Here is a 19,183-nt window from a genome sequence, read left to right as displayed (position 1 = left end):
CCTTCACCGTTTTTTTAAATGAAATGGTTTTTTTTCTCTTTGGGAGTTGGATGAACAATTGAACCAGTGGATGAACTGCTTTGCCTCCGCTGTATTCCCGTAGGCCTAAATCCTGCAAAGGTTAACGCATCTGCTTAACTTCACACACAGTGAGTGATGCCACTGAAGTCAATTGGATTGGGGCCTAAGGCCTATTTTAGGTATCTGTTTCCCTCCCTTTACTGTGCATGTAATATAAGGAAATGACTTGTCCTTCAACAGTTTTTATTTATCTTTTCTCAATGGGTAGGTTGCAACCCCAGGGAGTCATGAAAGGTAACCGGGGTGTCATGAGGCATTGAAATTTTTAATTATAATCTAAAGCAAAGAAAATCTCGCTCCACCACTCCCAATACACCTTACCCTTCAAAATCAAGTATTCTCTGTCAACCTCTCAAAACACACACACAAATACATTATGTAAGCTTAGCATTATCATTGATACTTTTTTATCCTTACTCTTATAGTAAATGTAACGAGGTTGCAACATTTTTTTTAACTTTCAATAGGGGGTTGCCAACCTGAAAAAATGGAGAAACACTGATCTACAATAAAAGAAACTAAAAAGTAACTTAGCTATAGCTTTGCAGCCAATTGTTGTCTGTTTAATTTGAAATGATCACTAATAAATATATTACGGCAGTCAGCCCCTTTGCAGTTTAGAACATACTGGCCATTTCAACCAGAATAGCAGAGATCCTCTTGTCAGATTAGTGCACATTGTAAATAGCAACTTGCAATAGCTCAGAGGAAAAAGTCTTCAATGTTCACCTTTTGTAATGCCCAAAGGCCTTGTTTCTGGTGGGGAAAATACCCTTTTCTATTAAAAATTCCATTTTCCTAGGAGCTATGTCAACTTCTTATGATCTACTTCAAGAAGCTGACCAGCTCCTGGTCAACTTGCCCATATGCTGCATTATGCTGTAAGTGTCATGACCATTGTATTTTTATATCAAGTTTAAAATAAACTGAAAACAAGATACATAGAAAAGACTATGGGCCAGATTGTCTCCATCGGTGTGTAAAGCAAAGGGACGGAACTTTGGTTTGTAAAATTTTCACATACATTGTTTCACCGATGGAGTTCCGTTTCATCTCGTACCCCCACAGGGCAAAGCAACTTCCTAACAATAGATCTGGCACTTGGCAGCCCCCTTCCTCCAAAGCTCCTTGCCTGCGCAGCTCCAATGGACTAGTATAGCAATGAAAACAGTATAGGTAGAAAAGAAGTAGATCTAGCCAGGGAGAGTTGGCTCTGTCTAAAGAATAGATTGCAGTGCCACAACAGGGCTGCAACCCTTTGCTTTCTTGGCTGTTTTGACACATCATTATATTAGCATGTCGAAATTACAGTATCAAGTAGGTCCCTTATCAGAAGTGACGGAATAATCCACTATTTCTATCACATGCACCTGCAATTTGTATTTTTTTTTTTAGCAGCATTGGAATGTCCAAAAAATCAAGCCATCTGATGCCAAATTGATTTCCTATCAACAATACTCACATGTGTCTGACTTAGTGGGTATTCACCCACAAAAGCTTTTGCTCCAATACATCTGTTAGTCTATAAGGTGCTACAGGACTCTTTGTTGCTTTGAACAATACTCTGACCTTCTGCATTGTCTATTTCTATGTTTGATTCTGCAGAGACCAACAACTGTATTGTTATGTTGGGGGTTGGGTTAACCTAGGGTTACCATTCGTCCGGATTCCCCCGGACATGTCCGGCTTTTTAAGCTAAAAATAGCGTCAGGGGGGAATTTGTAAATGTCCGGACTTCCCCCCCCATGCAGAGCACGCGCGGCTAACAGTGCAGCTGGCCGGATGGTGCCACTTACATGGGGCTCCGACACTCAGCCAGAGAGAGCACGTCCTCCTCCTCCCCCCTGCAGCAGAAATCACTCCCTCCCTCCCTGCATCGCAGATCGGCTCCAGCTGTCTGGAGCTCCTCCCCCACTGCTGCCCAGTGTCCGAAGTTCACCGAGACATTAGGCAAAGAAAGGCCAACAACAAGGGGGCCAGGGGGTCGGAGAAGGGGCAGGGAGGTTTTGGAGGGGGCAGTCAAGAGATGGGGGGGGTGTCGGGAGTTCAGGGGGGGGCTTTCTGGGGTGTGTGTGGATAAGGTTTTGGGCAGTCAGGGTACAGGTAGGGGGTAGGGTCCTGGGGGGCATTTGGGGGGGTCTTAGGAGGGGGCAGTTACAGGACAAGGAACAGGGAGGCTTAGGTAGGGGGTGGGGTTTTGGAGGGCAGTTAGGAGCAGGGGTCCCAGGAGGGGGCAGTCAGGGGACAAGGAGCGGGGGGAGGGTATTTGGGAGTTTGGGGGGGGCCGTCAGGTGGCAGGGGTGGGGAGAGGGATCGGAGCAGTCAGGGGATAGGGAGCAGAGGGATTTAGATGGGTCGGGAGTTTTGGGGGGGGCTGTCAGGGGGTAGAGAGTGGTTGGATGGGGCGTGGGAGTCCCAGGGGTCTGTCTGGGGGTGTGGGTGTGGATAAGGGTTGGGGTAGTCAGGGTACAGGTAGGGGGTAGAGTCCTAGGGGGCCAGTTAGGATGGGGGGAGGGTCTCAGGAGGGGGCAGTCAGGGGACAAGAGGCAGGGAGGCTTAGGTAGGGGGTGGAGTCCTGGGGGGCAGTTAGAGGCAGGGGTCCCAGGAGGGGGCAATCAGGGGACAAGGAGCAGGGGGAGGGTTGGGGGTTCTGAGGGGTGTAGTGGGGGGGCAGGGGCGGTGCTAGGACAGGATGGGGTGGGGCTAGGACAGGACAGGGGCAGGGCTCCTCCCGTCCTCTTTTTTGCTTGCTGGATTATGGTAACCCTAGTTAACCACTGCCCTTCCTTCAATATAAATGTAAGAAATAATCAAGCTCCTTTATGGAATAGATAGCTGAAACTATAAAGGCCACCACTCAAAACACCAGCCATGCAGATCAGGTCAGAAACTGAGCTACATGGGAAGAGAGGTTTTGAGGTATATTGTTTGTTGGAGATGGATTTGTCGCGCGGGGGGGCAGAAACGCACAGAGGCAGACAGAGAAGGCAACAAAGACACAGCCAAAGATGCGCTTGCAGCCTGATGCTGACAAAAGCTAAGAGACAGCACTTTTGGGTAGAGTGCTAGCTGGGCAAAAGGCTTGGGACTGTGAGCAAAAAAACTGTCGCCTGCTGTTTTGATTTCTTTTGTGTTCAGAGAAACTGGACTTTATGTGCATTCTTTGTAAAGAAGCAGGATTGCATCAAAGAAATACCTGGCTCCATAATTTATTTCTTTTCCTAACAGAATCAACCCCCAAGATTCCAAATGTTAGCTAATCACTTGGCTCAAAAGGCATAACCGCATGTTATTCTTGTACGAGCAGAGAGGGCTAAGATCTCTCCCACCAGGAAATTAAAAGAAAGAGAGACTAGGATAGGGCTACCATATGTCCAGATTTCCCCGGACATGTCCGGCTTTTCGGTCTATAAATAGCCGTCCGGGGGGGATTTTTAAAAATCTAAAAATGTCCGGGATTTCCCCCCGGTCGGCTATTTATGGACAGAAAAGCGGCGGCCAAGCGCCACTCGGCAGCCAAAGCCCCTTCCCGGCTCCCCGAATCCCCTGCAGCCCCTGCAGCCTTACCACGCTGTTCGGCCCTGCAGCTGTCTTCCCCCTCCTCCCCATTCCTGAACGCTCCGCCCACCTGCTCCTCCCCCTCCCCTGCTTCCTGCGAATCAGATGGCTTAAATGGGGGTGAGGTCCTAGGGGGCGGTTAGTGGCAGGGGTCCCAGGAGGGGGCAGTCAGGGGACAAGGAGAGGGGGGGATTGGGAGTTCTGAGGGGGGCAGTCAGGGGGTGGGAAGTGGGAGTGGATGGGGGCGGGGCAGGGCAGGGGCAGGGCTAGAGCGGGGCTCCTCCCCCCCCCCTCGTGTCCTCTTTTTTGCTTGTGGAAATATGGTAACCCTAGACTAGGAAAAAAATCAGAAAAGGGCAGAAAGTTGAAAAACTGTAAACACAATATTGGTATTAAGGAAAAAGTACCTCCAAGTCTTCTTTGATTATAAGTTCCCTTTGACCTTCAGCAAAACTGCTACTCTTATCAAAATCTGCAAGGAGAACTTTATCATCCGCATCTAGCAAAGCAATATGATTTGTTAATAGTAAATTAATGGCTCCTGTGCGGTGTTCCACCTTTCTAGTGTGTAGCTGAATTAACCCTTTGTTCCCTGGAGCAGGGTTACTCAGAGGGATGCCCTGATCCGTCCATATGATGGTAAAGCTGCTGAACTACAGGCTTTGTTGCTGCTGCGATTAGGTTTCCTTTCCACTTCTGTCTGTCTCTGACACACACAATATACTTTGTCTCGCACACATATACATACTAAAGCATCCTTGTACACATGCATAACATCCTTGTTGTGAAAACACACACACCGTGCAAGTCACTGGGTTTGAATCTTATATAATACCCTTATAGCAGGGTGGTTACCCCGCTCCTGCCCTGAAGGGCTTAAAACGGCCCTGAGAGAGGGCTGTGGCAGGGAAAACAGCTAATAGGCTTATTGGGGAAGCAGCTGCAGCTGGACCATGCCCCAATCAGGCCTCAGCTGGCCTTATATAGGAGGCTTGGAGCCAGGAGCCCAAGCAGTCTCTCTCTCTAGCTGTAGTGGGAGATTTGCCTGGCTGCAGGGAGCTAGAGACAGGGTACCTGGGTGGAACAGGGCTGGGGGAAGGCCACGGGAGCTGGGGAGCTCCGGCCTGGAAAACCCCAGGCTGTGGCCTAGTCTAAGGCCAACAGGTACTGGGAGTTGCAGAGGGCATCCCACAGGTAGGCAGAGGCAGCAGGTCCAAACCCTCCTTGCCAGTGATGAGTGGCATATACTGCAGTCTGAGCCAGGGAACGGGGGCTAGTTAGTGACTGGCAGTAGCCCATGACTGAGGCAAGGTGGGGATAGAGGGTTGGGGGTTTCCCTGGGTGGGGAGACCCTGAGACTGAGGGGTGTATGGCCAGGGGGCAGCACCCCAGGTAACGAGGCACCAGGCCCTGGGAGGGACATGGGGGGCCAAGCGGCAGTGGGACACCTGCCTGCAGAGGGCGCTCCAAGGCTGGAAACAAACTAATTCCCAAGACACCAGCAGGAGGCGCCACAGGGGTGAGTCCCGCACCTTTACAACCCTGCTTTCTAGAATTTCTCACCCAGACAGACTGCAGGATTAAATGGAACCAAATGTAAAACACACAAACCTATCAAAATGTTACGTGGGTGCAGGTCCCCATGGCCTAATTCCAAAGAGTGCAGATCTCTCACTGCTTCCAAGAGTGTCTTGAGGATGTTATGATTATTGACTGCCTGTGCAGATTTGCTCAGATGATCCTCAAGGTTGCTCTCACAGAGAGAGAGGCAGAAGAGCTGGCAGTTGCCATGAGTCTCAGTCCCAAAAAGTTTTACCATATGCCTGTTGCTATGGCAGTGACTGAGACACATGGATTCTCGTTTAGCCTTATCACTGCCAAGAAGGAATCTCTTCACAGCCACCTCTTTCCCTGCATGGAATCCCAGGTAGATGCCACCTTCAGAGGTGCTCTCAATGCAGTAATACTCATCAAATATGATGTTGAGTTTTCCGATCTGAGGGGAATTTATACTGTGAAGACGCCATAGTTGCTCTCCCCAGCGTTTGCTGGTGGGTTCCCAATCTTTAGGAGGCTGATTATTAGTAGCCGTAGCACCGTATTTGAGCAGCAGCGCCACCATTTCATTGTTGTAGTTCTCTTTGGCCGCAAAAATGTCACTACAATCAGCCCTGGCTCCGTTCTCACATAACAGCTTGGCTATTTCCTCATGGTCGTACTCCACAGCTATCTTCAGTGCTGTTTTGCCATCATTGCCCATGGCGTTAATGTCAACTTTGCCTGTCTTCAGTAACAATTCCACCAAATCCTGACTTTGCCTCTCTGCTGCCAGGATGAGCGAAGTCTTCCCATTTTCATCTCTTCCAGTAACATCAGCGCCACAGTCCAGCAGAAAGGAGACTATTTGTTCTATATTCTCGTTTTGTCTACGTATGGTGTTCCTCTTCAGAGGCAGCCGTAATGCATGGATCAAAGCGTTCCTGCCAAAGTTATCACAGGCATGCACGCTGGCTCTCATCTCTTTCACGAGGGTTTTCACAGCTGAGAGGTGGCCATTCCTGGCAGCATCCATCAGGGCTGTTTCTCCGCCTTTGTACACTTGTCTTTGTTGTGTACTGACCATCCGGCCCAAATTCACATCCATCTCTTTCTCATCCGAGAAATTCTCATACAAGAATTTCAAGGCCTTCTCCTTCCCATACCAAGCAGCCTCCATAAAGGCTGTGAAGCCGTTGTTATCCTTCTCATTTATTTCTGACCCCTTAGAAAGGAAGAGCTCCAAAAGGCTCACATTCCCCACTATGCCTGCTATAATAAAGGGCGTGGCACCATTGTCCTTTCTGGCACGTGGATCAGCACCCTGCTCCAGCAGAAGGTTAACGATCTCTTCCTGATCAGCCTGTACAGCATTGTGCAGTGGTGTCCAACCACCTTCTACCTTGGAATTGACATCTGCACCTTCCTCCAACAGCTGCCGGACTGTCTTTACTGAACCTTTTTTGATAGCATCATGTAATTGAGACGCTGTGGCTGCTGCTGTTCCATTTCTGCAGCCGTTTGGTGCCGCCGGCTGGCTGTTGCCTGTGGCCTCCATGAAGGCTAAATCAGTGGCTGTGCCCTTTGCGCCTCTTTGTCCCTTTCATGAGCAGTTTTTAGAACAAAATGTATTTCCCATACAATCGAGCTGGGAAGAAGGGCGTGGATCTACATCTGCCTTTGATGAGAGCAGCACACAGTGCTTCGCTGTGCAGTCCTGAAGATTCCCTCAGGAGGTTTTTTCAGCTATTTCACCTGGTTAACAGAAAAAGTAGCATCTCCTGTTAATTTAATCCCAGAGTTTACAGTTGCAATAAGTGTCCTTTTGAGCCATCCCCACTCTACTCCCCTCCCCTGTACTCCAACTTATAATGAATTCATGGGAACAGAGGGGGAGATCATGTTTTCTAAGGGACTAAGATGAATACTATTAAACTCATTTTCTTAATCCTGGATTAGTGCCTAAATCCCAAGAGGTGAAAATCTTCTGTGCACTAAAATGCTGTATTATGTAACCCCCTAAATGGATAGATCAATACATTCAGAGGGAGTGTGGCATTGTCCCTTGCTCTCGAGTGGGGAGGGAGGCCACTCTGCCTCACTACAGGCAGACAGCAAGTTTATACTCTGGACCTCTAGGCAGGGCAGAGCCACAGCCAGTCTTTAGCCTGCAGTTGCCTGGCTGGGGCCGACAGCAAGGAACAGTCTAGGGGGAGGAGGAGCTCTGGCCCTGTGGTGGGCAGGGCAGAGCCACAAACAGTCCTTAGCCCAGCACCTTCTGTCCAGGGCAGACAGGAAGTAACAGTCTACGAAGGAGCTCTGGCCAGCTGGGTGATTAGGTTCCCTGTAAACTGCGCGGCTGCACAGCAGCCTATTTCGCACCGTGCAGGTACTCAGGGAACCAGCCCTGGCCTGGACTTGCAGCAGCTGGGACACCCTTCCCCTGGCCCCACCTCAGCCCCGGACCTACTGTGACTTGGGAAGGGGCACTTATCCCCAGCCCCTCTCCCTGCTGCACCCCAAACCCCTCATCCCTGGCCCCACCCCAGAGCCCACAACCCTGGCTGGAGCCCTCAGCCCCTGCACCCCAACCCTCTGCCCCAGCCTGAAGCCCCTCATGCCCAGCTCCACCCAAGAGCCCTCATCCCAATCCCCTATCCCAGCCCTGAGCCCCTCATCCCCAGCCCCATGCCAGAGCTTGCACCCCCAGCCGGAGCCCTCACACCCCTGCACCCCAACCCTCTGTCCCAGTCCTGAGCCGCCTCCTCACACTCCGAACCCCTAGGCCCCACCCCCACCACATGAATTTTGTTATGTGCACCAATATGGAGGTGATGTGTCACACATCACCTCCATATTGGTGCACATAACAAAATTCATTCCGCACACGTGTAGGAAAAATTAGAGGGAACACTGCTGGGTGGGCAGAGCAGGGAGCATGCTTTTACCTAAGCCTCCTGGCTAAGGCAGCCAGAAAACACAGTCTCTAAGGCAGGGGTAGTCAGTAGGCAGACCACAGTCCAAATCTGGACAGCCAGATACTTTTCAGTGGCCACTTGGGGCAGAGGTGACCTGTGGGCAGGGCACGCAGGGTCATATGCCCTCGCTCCCCCCCCCCCCCCGCACATTTCTCCAGACACCTCTGGCAGCTGTGCTCTCAGTGTGTCTGTGCAGCGTGGGGAGGGAGCATGGCAGCTGGCTGAGCTCTTCCTCTCCCCGCGCCCCCCATATGGGGCTGCTTCCTCTTTCCTGCAGCTGGAGCTCCAGCACTGCTGTCTACTTCGCAAACCATCCAGACCAGTGTGTGTGAGGAGGGGGGACACCTCTCAAGAGGGGAGGGGAGGGAGAGGGAGAGGGAACAGGGCACAGGCCAGCCCTTGGCACAGAGATTGGAGTGGGGACAGGGCACGGGCCAACCCATCAAAAGGAAGGGGGGGGGAGAACAGGGCACGGACCAGCACCATGCGCAGTGTTCCCTTTTTCCTTTTGGAATATAGTCACATTGCAGTGGGGGTGGGGGTCACACAACCCTCCAGAACCTTTCATCTGTGCCCCCCACCCACACACTAGCCACAGCTAATGCCGCCTCTGCATGCAGGCTGAAGCTGAGCTGGGGCTGGAGCATGTGGATCCATGTTTGTGCTCTGAGTGGTCCCCGGAGTCGACCTGTCCCACCCCAGCCTCGTGCCCCCCACCCACGAGCAGTCCCTGGAGCCAGCCCACCCACCCTGTTCTCGCACCCCTGAGCTATCCCCGCCATAGGCGCTGATTCCATGGGTACTTTAGGGCTGGAGCACCCATGGGGAAAAAATAGTGGGTGCTGAGCACTCACCGGCAGCCCCTCTATCAGCACCTCCCCCACCCCCAGCGCCTCCTGACCACCGGCGGGCCCCGCGGATCAACATCTCCCCTCCTTCCCAGCACCTCCCGCCTGCCGTGATCAGCTGTTTTGCAGCATACAGGAGGCTCTGGGGGAGAGGGGGAGGAGCAAGGATGCAGCAAGCTAGGGGGAGGGGGCAGCTGGATGGGAAGAGGTGGGGTGGGGGTGGAGCGGGGATGGGGGCAGGAAGAGGCAGGGCGGGGCCTTGGGGGAAGGGGTGGAGTGGGGGCATGGCCTGGGGCAGAACCAGGGGTCAAACACCTCCCGGCACTTTGGAAAGTTGGCACCTGTGGTTCCCGCAGTCCCCCCACCCTGGCCTCATGTCCTCTCCAGGCCCCATACCCGGCCCCAACTGGCCTCTTTCCCTCCACAGTCCACCTCCAGTCACCTGCTTCTGCCACATCCCAGCCTCCCGCCATCTCCCCAGGGCTGCTATCTGGAGTCTCCTTGGTCCCTCCTGTTACCCAGAGCCTCCTTCCTGCCCCTCTGTTATCCCAGCCCCAAAAAGGGCATCGCACTGCTGGCTGGATCATAGTCCAACAGCTTCACCTCCTAGCTACGAGCTCAAAGGTACTCACACGTTCACACCCTGCTTTGCTGTCCAGATCCCAGCCCATACCCATCCTCCCACCCCATCTCTGCTACGTGGCTCAATTGGGGGCACAGAGGAACATTGAGGGGGGGGGGGGCAAGCAGCAACACCAGATGACTCCAGCCAGCCTCGTGCATCCTGTTTTCAGTTGAGGGAAATAAGGTCACCTAACTCTACGGGCAGAACGGGCGGGGACTGATAGGTAATTGGGAGCTTGTAGGGATAATTGGGGGTTAAGGGAGGAGAACTGGGGGGTTGGTCTGGAGTGGACCCTGACTATTCCTTGACCAAGAAATTTGGACCTTGACAAAAAATAATGGACTACTCCTGCTCAAAGGCTCTGGGCAGGGTGGCGCAGAGCAGTGAGCAGACTTCTGCCAAGGCCTCCTGGCTAAAGCAGCCTGGAAGCAAACAGTCTGGAGCCCGCAGACTCCTGTCTGGGACAGACCACAAGCAACACACAGGCCCAGGGGTGGGGTTGGCAGCAGGGGGTAAAGAGTCCTGGGCCCACCCTACTCCACCGGCTCCCAGCCCAAGGGGCTAACAGTGGTGGATGGGTGTGCCACTGGGTCAGCGAGGGTCCACCCACAGCACGCTCACTCTCACTCTGGCAGCAGAATGGGATTAGAGTCTGGTCCCCGGGGCTACTTCCTACCACAGTCTGGGTGTAGGGTCCTGTGGTCCAAAGATCCTTGTCTCCTCCGAGTACTCGGCCGCTGGCAGCTCCGGCAGCTCCTCGGGGGCCTTGTCTGCCTCCCCTAACTGCAAGGCATCGGTCCACTCGGGGGCTGGGCCGGCTCTAGGCACCAGCAAAACAAGCTGGTGCTTGGGGCGGCACATTTTTAGGGGCGGCATTCTGGCCTGTGCACCTGCCTATGCATCAAGAGGAGATTATGCCAACACCCAGTCTGCATTGGATGACTTCACCGTAGAACCAACACAACAAGACATTGCACTGGAACCGGGGCTTGAGAGATGGCCTGTCAGATCCAGACGACCACCAGCCTGGACTAGAGACTATGTTATGTAGTATCTACAGTGTTTGCAGTGTAATATTCCTGCCAACAGTATAGTGTCTTGTTTCATATTTGTTCCTGTGGTTAGAACAACAATGTTTATTGTAATTTGGAAAGTTTCTTAAGAGAGGAGGGAATGTGGTGTTTAGATGCTGCATGTGATTATTAGAACTGGGAGCACTGGCTGTTGCGAGTCTGAAAGGACAGGAAACAGGAAGGAGGGGGGAGGAGTTGAGGAGGCTGGGAGAGTTACAGAGTGTGCAGCCACAGCTTGGTAAAGAGATTTCCACTGTAAATAAAGTTCTGTTGAAGTTCGTTAATACCTTGCCTGGTGGATACAACACATAGTCACCTTTTTTTGGGGGGGGGAGGGAGCTAAAAGCAATATTAAGCAATATTAAAGCAATTTTAAACAGCTATTTTTTATGAGTAGTTTTGTACCATAGGTAAATTTGTCCACTTTTAATAGAGACAGATGAGCTTCTGTTCCAAACTCTGTGTTTCCTTTATTTATTACTGCAGTCCCTAACATTTTGGAAGGGCTAATGTCCCTACAAGTTCCCAGTTCTTAAATCCATGGGCAGTGACTGTAACCTGGAGGTAGAAGGTCTAAAGCAGAGTGTAAACTCAGAGATGAATGACAGAGCAACCAGTGTGATAGAGGATATCCTAAAACAGAGAGGCACCTCCTACCACAGAGTCCAAAATCAGAGGGAGTGTGAGAAGAACTCCTTCAACTATCAGCAACAATAGAGCATTCGTCATTAGAGTGATGAGGAAAAAACAGCCCCTGAACCCTGGGAGAAAGATGAGAGAAAGTACAGACAACACCATGCTATAGAGAACCCTGTCAACTCCTCAGGGATGGGCAATAATGACTAATGGATATAGGGGATCAGACCTCAAATACATCAGGAAGCCCTATCCCAGGCAGATGGCTCCCAGCTCTGACGCCTCTGAGGTGCTGGCTCCTTTTAACACTTTGGCAACACTCATCATGCTGATAAAGCTTTATTGAGTGGGATGGTGTCAGACTTGCCTCTCCACTTTCAGATGTCACTGGCCTTCAGTGGGAAAGGGACAGGGAAAGCAGCTGCAGGAGGATGAGGGAGGGAGCACAATGGCTGACCTAAGCGGAGCAGCCCGGCCCCAGCCTGCTCTACTCCGCCAGCTCCCAGCCGCGGCGCTCCGCTTCCCGCCGCCGGTGAGAGCGGGGGGTGGTCCTTTCCCCAACCCGAGCGACATGGCTGGGGCCATCCTTTCCCCGCACTCACCGGCGGCGGGAAGCGAGCGCTGCAGCTGGGAGCTGGCGGAGTAGAGCTGGCTGGGGCCGGGTTGCTCCGCTTCCCATCGCTGCCGGTGAGTGCGGGGTCACTGGGGGAAGAGGTGGAATGGGGGCGGAGCGGGGTGAAGGGTAAGAGGCAGGGTGGAGGGAGTTGTCCAGGGTCCCACACCCACCTAGGGATGGTCCTGCCCCTTGCAGGGGGGGCCGGCCGAGGGATAGGGCTGGTCACCGGGGCTGGTGCTGCCGCATATGCAGCACACAACTGCCTAGGGCACCATGAAATTTGGAACAATTTGGTGCCCCAAATTTCATGGTGCCCTATGCAGCTGCGTATGCTGCATATGCCTAAGGACGGCCCTGACAGGCCCATATAACTCACCATCCCTGGTGACTAGATCCCCCCAGAGTGCAGTCTGGGACTGTGGTGGGCCCGCTGTGCACCTCTCTCCCCTCCCCCCTTGTCCCTGCTTGCCCCGAGCCGATCAAAAAGCAATAAGCAACAAGCCAAACAAGTGTAAGGGGACTGTTACTAACATTCAGTGGAGATGTTTTGGTTGGCTAGCTCCCAGTACTAAAAGAATGGGGAGAGGCCAATGCTCCAGGTCAGCCTGATTGACAGGGCGGGCTGGCTAATCAGGACGTAAGGAGGCCAGGGTGGGTCCCATCCTCTGTGTGAGCTGGAATTGCCTGGGTCAGACAGAGTGGAGCTGAGCTAAGGAGAGAGCAGGGGCCCATGCTGAGCTAGGGAACAGAGCTGTGCCAGCCAAAAGGGCCAGAAAAGCAGCCCCAGAAGCAGGTTAGAGCTGGGAACAGAGTCACAGAAGCAGCCCACAGAGTGGACCCTTTGCTGGGAGCAGGGCTGCAGCCACAGAGCCAGAGACCCACCCCAGGGAGAGCAGATCCTGTGCTGGGAGCAGAGTTGCAGCCAGAGCTGGAGGGGCCAGAGAAGCAGCCCAGGGGGCTGGAGGCGCCAGAGAAGCAGCCCAGGGGGCTGGAGGCAGAGCTGCAGCATCAGTGCTGAGGCAGAGTGGAGCCGGAGCTAAAATAGTAGGGCTGGAGCTGAAGCGGGGTGCGGTGAGCAACTGGGGCCAGCCAAGGGGGGATCCTGGGTAAAGGCCCCAGCGCAGAAAGACACCCCCAGCCAAGGGTTCTTGCAGGCCAGACTGGGAGGGGGATCTTAACCCGATGGGGGGGTGACGCTGGGAAGAAGGGTCCCACCACCCAAAGCCCGGAGGTGTGCGGCCACCACCAGAGCAAGTGTCCAACCCACAGGATCCCTGCAGCACAGCCAGGGCCCGAGAAGGAGGCCTGGGACCTACAAGGAACAGACTGTGAACTGCCCTGACGTTCCAGAGACACTGTTTGTAATGTTCCCTGCCACAGAGCGGGATGATGTGTTTTCCTTTAACCTTTCCCATTTTTCTTTATTCTTTTTTTAATTAATTGTTGACTAAATAACTTGTATTTGCTTTAAATTGTATGAAATGATCAGTGGGTCAGGGAAGTGTCCAGTGCAGAGAGAGCACTCCAGAGTAGGGACACCCTAGCCCCTGTCCTAGGTGACCACAGCAGGATTGGGGGTCGAGCCCCCCAGGAATCCTGGGTCCAGCCTTGTCGGAGTTACGAGGACTCTGCCAGACAGGACAGTGGAAGGGGAGCCCTCAAGGGCAGGGGGGCCTCTTGGTAAAGGAAGTGGGAGTGAGGACTCAGATTCTTCCGTAAGCCCATTTCACCGGAGTAGAGAAGAAGCCAGGAAAGTTCCCCACAATAGCGGGACCATTCCCCCGCTTACACGAGCAACAAGCAACTCACAAGCCAATAAAGCCAAAACCAAGCCCAATTTCTGTGGGGTTTTTTTTCGCAGGATTGGCACATCTGCCCGTAGCCCCCCTCTCCTTTTCTTTCCTTTAGTAAGGCACCACGGACACATTAGAAGACACAAAAATCATAGCAAACAGTAAATATTTCCTCATAAAAAAGACTGGAATAACTCAGCCGACAACCTTCCCACTGAGGATCCAAACAGCATTCCTTGTCTTCCTCAGCCCACTGTGTATATACCAGTCACTCACCTCCCTTCTTCCTCAGACGCCTGCAATCCCACATAGGAGTGTTTGCCTTCTTGTTTGTTCAGAGTTCTAGCCACACAGCTCAGCAAAGAGGCGGGAGAACAGAGGGTTGGACTGCAAGGAACAGAGAAGAAAAAAGCAGAGGGAAGAGGAGAGAAAAAACAGTGCAAGCAGAGTAATGGAAGAGAGAGGTGCACTGAGGGCTCCGCGAGGTATTTTAGTTTCGTTTCTCCTGCAGTGTCTTAGGAAGGAAGTCAAAGACTTCCTTGTTAGAGAGCTTATTCCTTCAACCGCTCACTTCCCTTGTCCTTCTCGCATGAACAGAGAGCAACAATACCCGAAGGTGCAAACAATTCAATTTTTATTGAGGTGAACTTCCAGCAAGCATGATTCCAGTTTCCTTCCTCAGTGTCCGCCTTGCCTGTGTCCCTGTTCCCATTCCTCCCCCCTTAGCAAAACATGATTTCAATTCCCCCCCTTTACTTCCTGATTGCAGACTATATAGTAAACTTGAGTTCTGCTTAGCTATACCTTAACCGTCATTTTACTGAAATTTAACTAACCAATCCTAACATATTGTAACATGTTTCAGAGTTGCAGCTGTGTTAGTCTGTATCCACAAAAAGAACAGGAGTACTTGTGGCACCTTAGAGACTAACAAATTTATTTGAGCATAAGCTTTTGTGGGCTACAGACTTCATCGGATGCATGCAGTGGAAAATACAGTAGGAAGATATATATATATATACACACACAGAGAACATGAAACAATGGGTGTTACTATACACACTATAACGAGAGTGATCAGTTAAGGTGAGCTATTATCAGCAGGAGAGAAAAAGATGTGAGGGACTGGGGGGGGCGGGAGGGGGGAGAATAAGCATGGGGAAATAGTTTTACTTTACTTTGTAAAACCATTTCCCCATGCTTATTCTCCCCCCCCTCCCAGTTCCTCACATCTTCTTGTCAATTGCTGGAAATAGGCCATTTTCATTACCACTACAAACAGTTAACTGATCACTCTCATTATAGTGTGTATGGTAACACCCATTGTTTCATGTTCTCTGTGTGTATATGTATGTATGTGTGTATATATATATATATATATATATATAATAATCTTCCTACTGTATTTTCCACTGCATGCATCCGATGAAGTGGTCTGTAGCCCACGAAAGCTTATGCTCAAATAAATTTGTTAGTCTCTAAGGTGCCATAAGTACTCCTGTTCTTTTTTTATAGTGTAACATGATTATTTAACCAATTATATCCCACCACTTTAATTGGCTTACACCCAACAAAATTAATTATATAGTAGACAGAAACAGTCACAGAACCAGACAGAGATTATACAGACAAACAATAGGGAAATGGGGACTACAGTGATAGAACAATAAAGAAATGAGGATTTCGCATCCCAGCTATGATAAATGACAGGATGCTATCAAACTAAGTTTCCTTTTAATCTTCTAGGCTCTTCCCTTTCTCTGAAGGTGATAGGAATATCAGGACAGGATTGTATTCCTAACAGCCCAATAGCACCTTATTTCAATGTGACTAGTTTGTAATGTAAGGATGTGACCATACACTTCTGCTGCTTAGCTGAAGGCCTTAGCCTAAGAACAGGGCCTCAGACTGTCACAGTGAGAAAAGGCCCTTACACAGTCAGAGAGTGATTTTGATTCTTTCTTTTATACCTCTGTAACTAGCTAAGTGATAAGAATACACCTAAATTCTTAAAGTATAGGCCTTTGCAGACAGGTCTGAATATCTGTAACCTAACAATCCTTATGGTCTTTTCCTTTATGACACATCATAGATGATTCTAACAAATGGATATGTTTGTAGTGTAAAACTTTCATCAGGGTTCCTAGCTGTTGGTACATGTATAGCCTATCCTCAGTACAACAGACAGCAACAATTGCCTGCCAAAGACAAATCCATCCAAAAAACTATGTGTCTAGGCAAGTGGCAAGGTTCTCTAGGAAATGCTTCCCTCTTATCCAGGTTGTGCCCTGCATATTTACAGAGGTGAATTTAATACAATATAGTTTTCAGATATAAGTTGTCAGCTCCCAAAGCTAGAATGCTTAGTCACTACTCTGCTCACTGACTCATGCAAAACAGACTCAGGAAAATAACCCTAAAAATGTGTGGAATCTGTAAACACTAAGGGTATGTCTACACCCAGTCGCTAATTTGGCGGCTGGCAATCGAAGTTCTGGGTTCGACTTATCGCGTCTTGTCTGGACGCGATAAGTCGAACCAGGAAGTGCTCGCCGTCGACTGCGGTACTCCAGCTAGACGAGAGGAGTACCGCGGAGTCGACGGGGGAGCCTGCCTGCCGCGTGTGGACCGAGGTAAGTTCGAACTAAGGTACTTCGAACTTCAGCTACGTTATTCACGTAGCTGAAGTTGCATACCTTAGTTCAATTTGAGGGTTTAGTGTAGACCAAGCCTTAGTTATTTAAACAGAAGTATTGGAGCTATTATTAAAAATGGAATAAAAATCAGAGCAGATTTTCTACCTAGTTCTGCTCCATTTGCACTGGTCAGGAGCATACGTGGAGAAGAGACTGGCTGCGAATCCCTCGCTATCCTCAGTGAGCATAGAGCTGGCTACACTCCCTTCCTCAGAGCCCCCAATGCAGGGGATATGGACTAAACACAATATGCTCCAGCAATCTCCAATTGGTGTTTGGTCTCACTGAATAATGAGGTTGCCATCAGCTGGCAAGGCATCCTTTAGGAACCATTGTCAGCTCACACATTAGAGTAGCCCACATGCTGCTCTATTTTACACCCTGGGCTGACTGGAGAATCAGGGCATCACAGCTAGCTCACGGATCATCCCCTCCCTACTGCACCCAGTCTGCAGAGCCTGGGGCACCTGATAGTCCTACAGTGGCACCTGGAGGCTATGCTGAGCCCCACCCAGGCAGCACTATGGAGAGTAGGTATCACAGGACATACCACCCACAAGACCCAGATTGACAGAACCTGCAGCCCTCTGATTGGCCAAGTGCCCCTTCCTAACCCCAGGGATCGTTCAGGCAACCATACAGACCTTGGCCTGCTACAGTGCCAGACTTTGACTCCAGCCTGACTTCTGCCACTAAATTCTAGCCCGGTGCTGCTCTGCTCTCCAGTCTCCAACTCCAGCCTGAATGACCCTGACTCTTGTTTACAGGATCTGGCCTTGTGATGCCTGGGTCAGGCACTAGGTGACCGACAGCAATTGAAGTGCAAAGTCAAGGACAAACCAGGATTGGAAGCCAGGGTCTAGCACAAGCAGGGCCTGGAACAGAGACAGGCAGACACTCTGTGTTGTTGTTCAGACAGCTCCCCTTCATGGCTTTCTGGTTTAAGTACTGGTATGTGCAAATCAGGGGGCTGTGAGGGGCTGCCACTCTGGTCTTGCTGGGCAGTACATTCTGCCAACTCCAACCTTATAGGGTCCTCCTGTAGAAGCTTAGTCTCATCCTTCTGTGGTGATGTGGCAGTGTCAGCAACCCAAAACCCCCATGGTGTTATGTTAAGACCCCTGCAGGGCCTTAACACGATGTGATCTGTCATGTTTCACGTGTAGTAGAGTATTATTATTTTGCATCATTATTAAATGATGCAAAAACTAGAAAATAACAATATAATTTACACTTGATACCAGCTATCTCAAGATTAACAAAACAAGGCACTAACATGTTGATATATTAAGTCAACTGTATTAAGATAATATGTTCTGAATTTTGTTTTAACCTTTAAGACAATAAAATAGTTACCCATAAGAGAGCAGGCAGAGAATTTAGTTCATAATCCAACACCACATCCCCATCACAGAAAATGTTTCTATTTACACATCAGTCACTAGTCATTTGTTAGAATAAAGTTTTGTATCTTCTTCAAGTGATAGAGAAGCTGTAATCGTAAGGTGTTTCTCAGGATCATATTAATGAGGGCTGTTGATTAATTGCAGTTAACTCATGCAATTAACTAAAAAAAATTAATTGCAATTAAAAAATCAATCGCTATTAATCGTACTTTTAAACAATAGACTACCAATTGAAATTTATTAAATATTTTGGATGTTTTTCTACATTTTTATATATTGATTTCAATTACAACACCCAATACAAAGTGTACTTATTTTTTATTACAAATATTTGTACTGTAAAAATGATAAGCAAAAGAAATTGTATTTTAATTCACCTCATACCAATACAATAGTGCAATCTCTTTGTCGTGAAAGTGCAACTTACAAATGTAGATTTTTTTGTTACATAACTGCACTCAAAAACAAAACAATGTAAAACTTTAGAGCCTACAAGTCCACTCAGTCCTACTTCTTGTCCAGCCTATGGCTAAGAAAAATTTACAGTGTCACCAGAAAGTGAGAACAGGCATTTGCATGGCACTTTTGTAGCTGGCGTTGCAAGGTATTTACATGCCAGATATGCTAAACATTCATATGCCCCTTCATACTTTGGCCACCATTCCAGAGGACATGCTTCCACGCTGATGATGCTCATTAAAAAAAAATGCATTAATTAAATTTGCCACTGAACTCCATGGGGGAGAATTGTATGTCCCCTGCTTTGTTTTACCTGAATTCTTCCATATATTTCATGTTATAGCAGTCTCGGATGATGACCCACCACATGTTGTTCATTTTAAAAACACTTTCACTGAAGATTTGACAAAATGCAAAGACGGTACCAATGTAAGATTTCTAAAGATAGCCACAGCACTCGACCAAAGGTTTAAAAATCTGAAGTGCCTTTCGAAATCTGAGAGGGACAAGGTATGAAGCATGCTTTCAGAAGTCTTAAAAGACCAACACTATGATGCAGAAACTACAGAACCTGAACCACCAAAAAAGAAAATCAACCTTCTGCTGGTGGCATCTGACTCAGATGATGAAAATGAACATGCATCAGTCTGCTCTGCTTTGGATTGTTATCGAGCAGAACCTATCATCAGCATGGACGCATGTCCTCTGGGATGGTGGTTGAAGATGAAGGGACATATGAATCTTTAGTGCATCTGGCATGTAAATATCTTGCAACAGTGCCATGAGAATGCCTGTTCATTTTTTTAATCACTTGACAGGCCTCATGTTAATTTTTCTGTATTACATTGACTCTTAATACATGGTATCTGTTGTTCAAA

The 19,183-nt window shown here is 49.8% G+C and overlaps 1 protein-coding gene and 1 long non-coding RNA gene across 6 annotated transcripts in view; one reads left to right on the top strand and one right to left on the bottom strand.

The window, feature by feature from the left end:
- The window catches only part of LOC103305975 (2-5A-dependent ribonuclease), a 27,332-nt gene extending 12,708 nt beyond the window's left edge, over positions 1–14,624 (bottom strand). For 2 of the 5 annotated variants that reach the window (XM_065554496.1, XM_065554498.1), the window contains exons 1-3: positions 14,021–14,624; positions 5,251–6,930; positions 4,047–4,138 (exon numbers count right to left, since the gene is read on the bottom strand). In XM_065554496.1, the coding sequence (XP_065410568.1) occupies positions 4,047–4,138; positions 5,251–6,733 (1,575 nt within the window). In that variant the 5' untranslated portion in view covers positions 6,734–6,930; positions 14,021–14,624. The remainder of the gene's footprint in view (positions 1–4,046; positions 4,139–5,250; positions 6,931–14,020) is intronic. The other 3 variants (XR_010589776.1, XM_065554497.1, XM_065554495.1) reach the window with 3 other exon arrangements.
- Positions 12,647–19,183, top strand: LOC135973071 (uncharacterized). The gene is made up of 2 exons (XR_010589777.1): positions 12,647–14,229; positions 18,649–19,183. It is a non-coding gene; the product is annotated as an uncharacterized LOC135973071 (long non-coding RNA).

Source organism: Chrysemys picta, chromosome 8, assembly GCF_011386835.1.
Source record: "Chrysemys picta bellii isolate R12L10 chromosome 8, ASM1138683v2, whole genome shotgun sequence".
NCBI lineage: Eukaryota > Metazoa > Chordata > Testudines > Emydidae > Chrysemys > Chrysemys picta.
The sequence above is the reverse complement of the archived record's forward strand: the minus strand, read 5'-3'. Positions and strand labels throughout refer to the sequence as shown.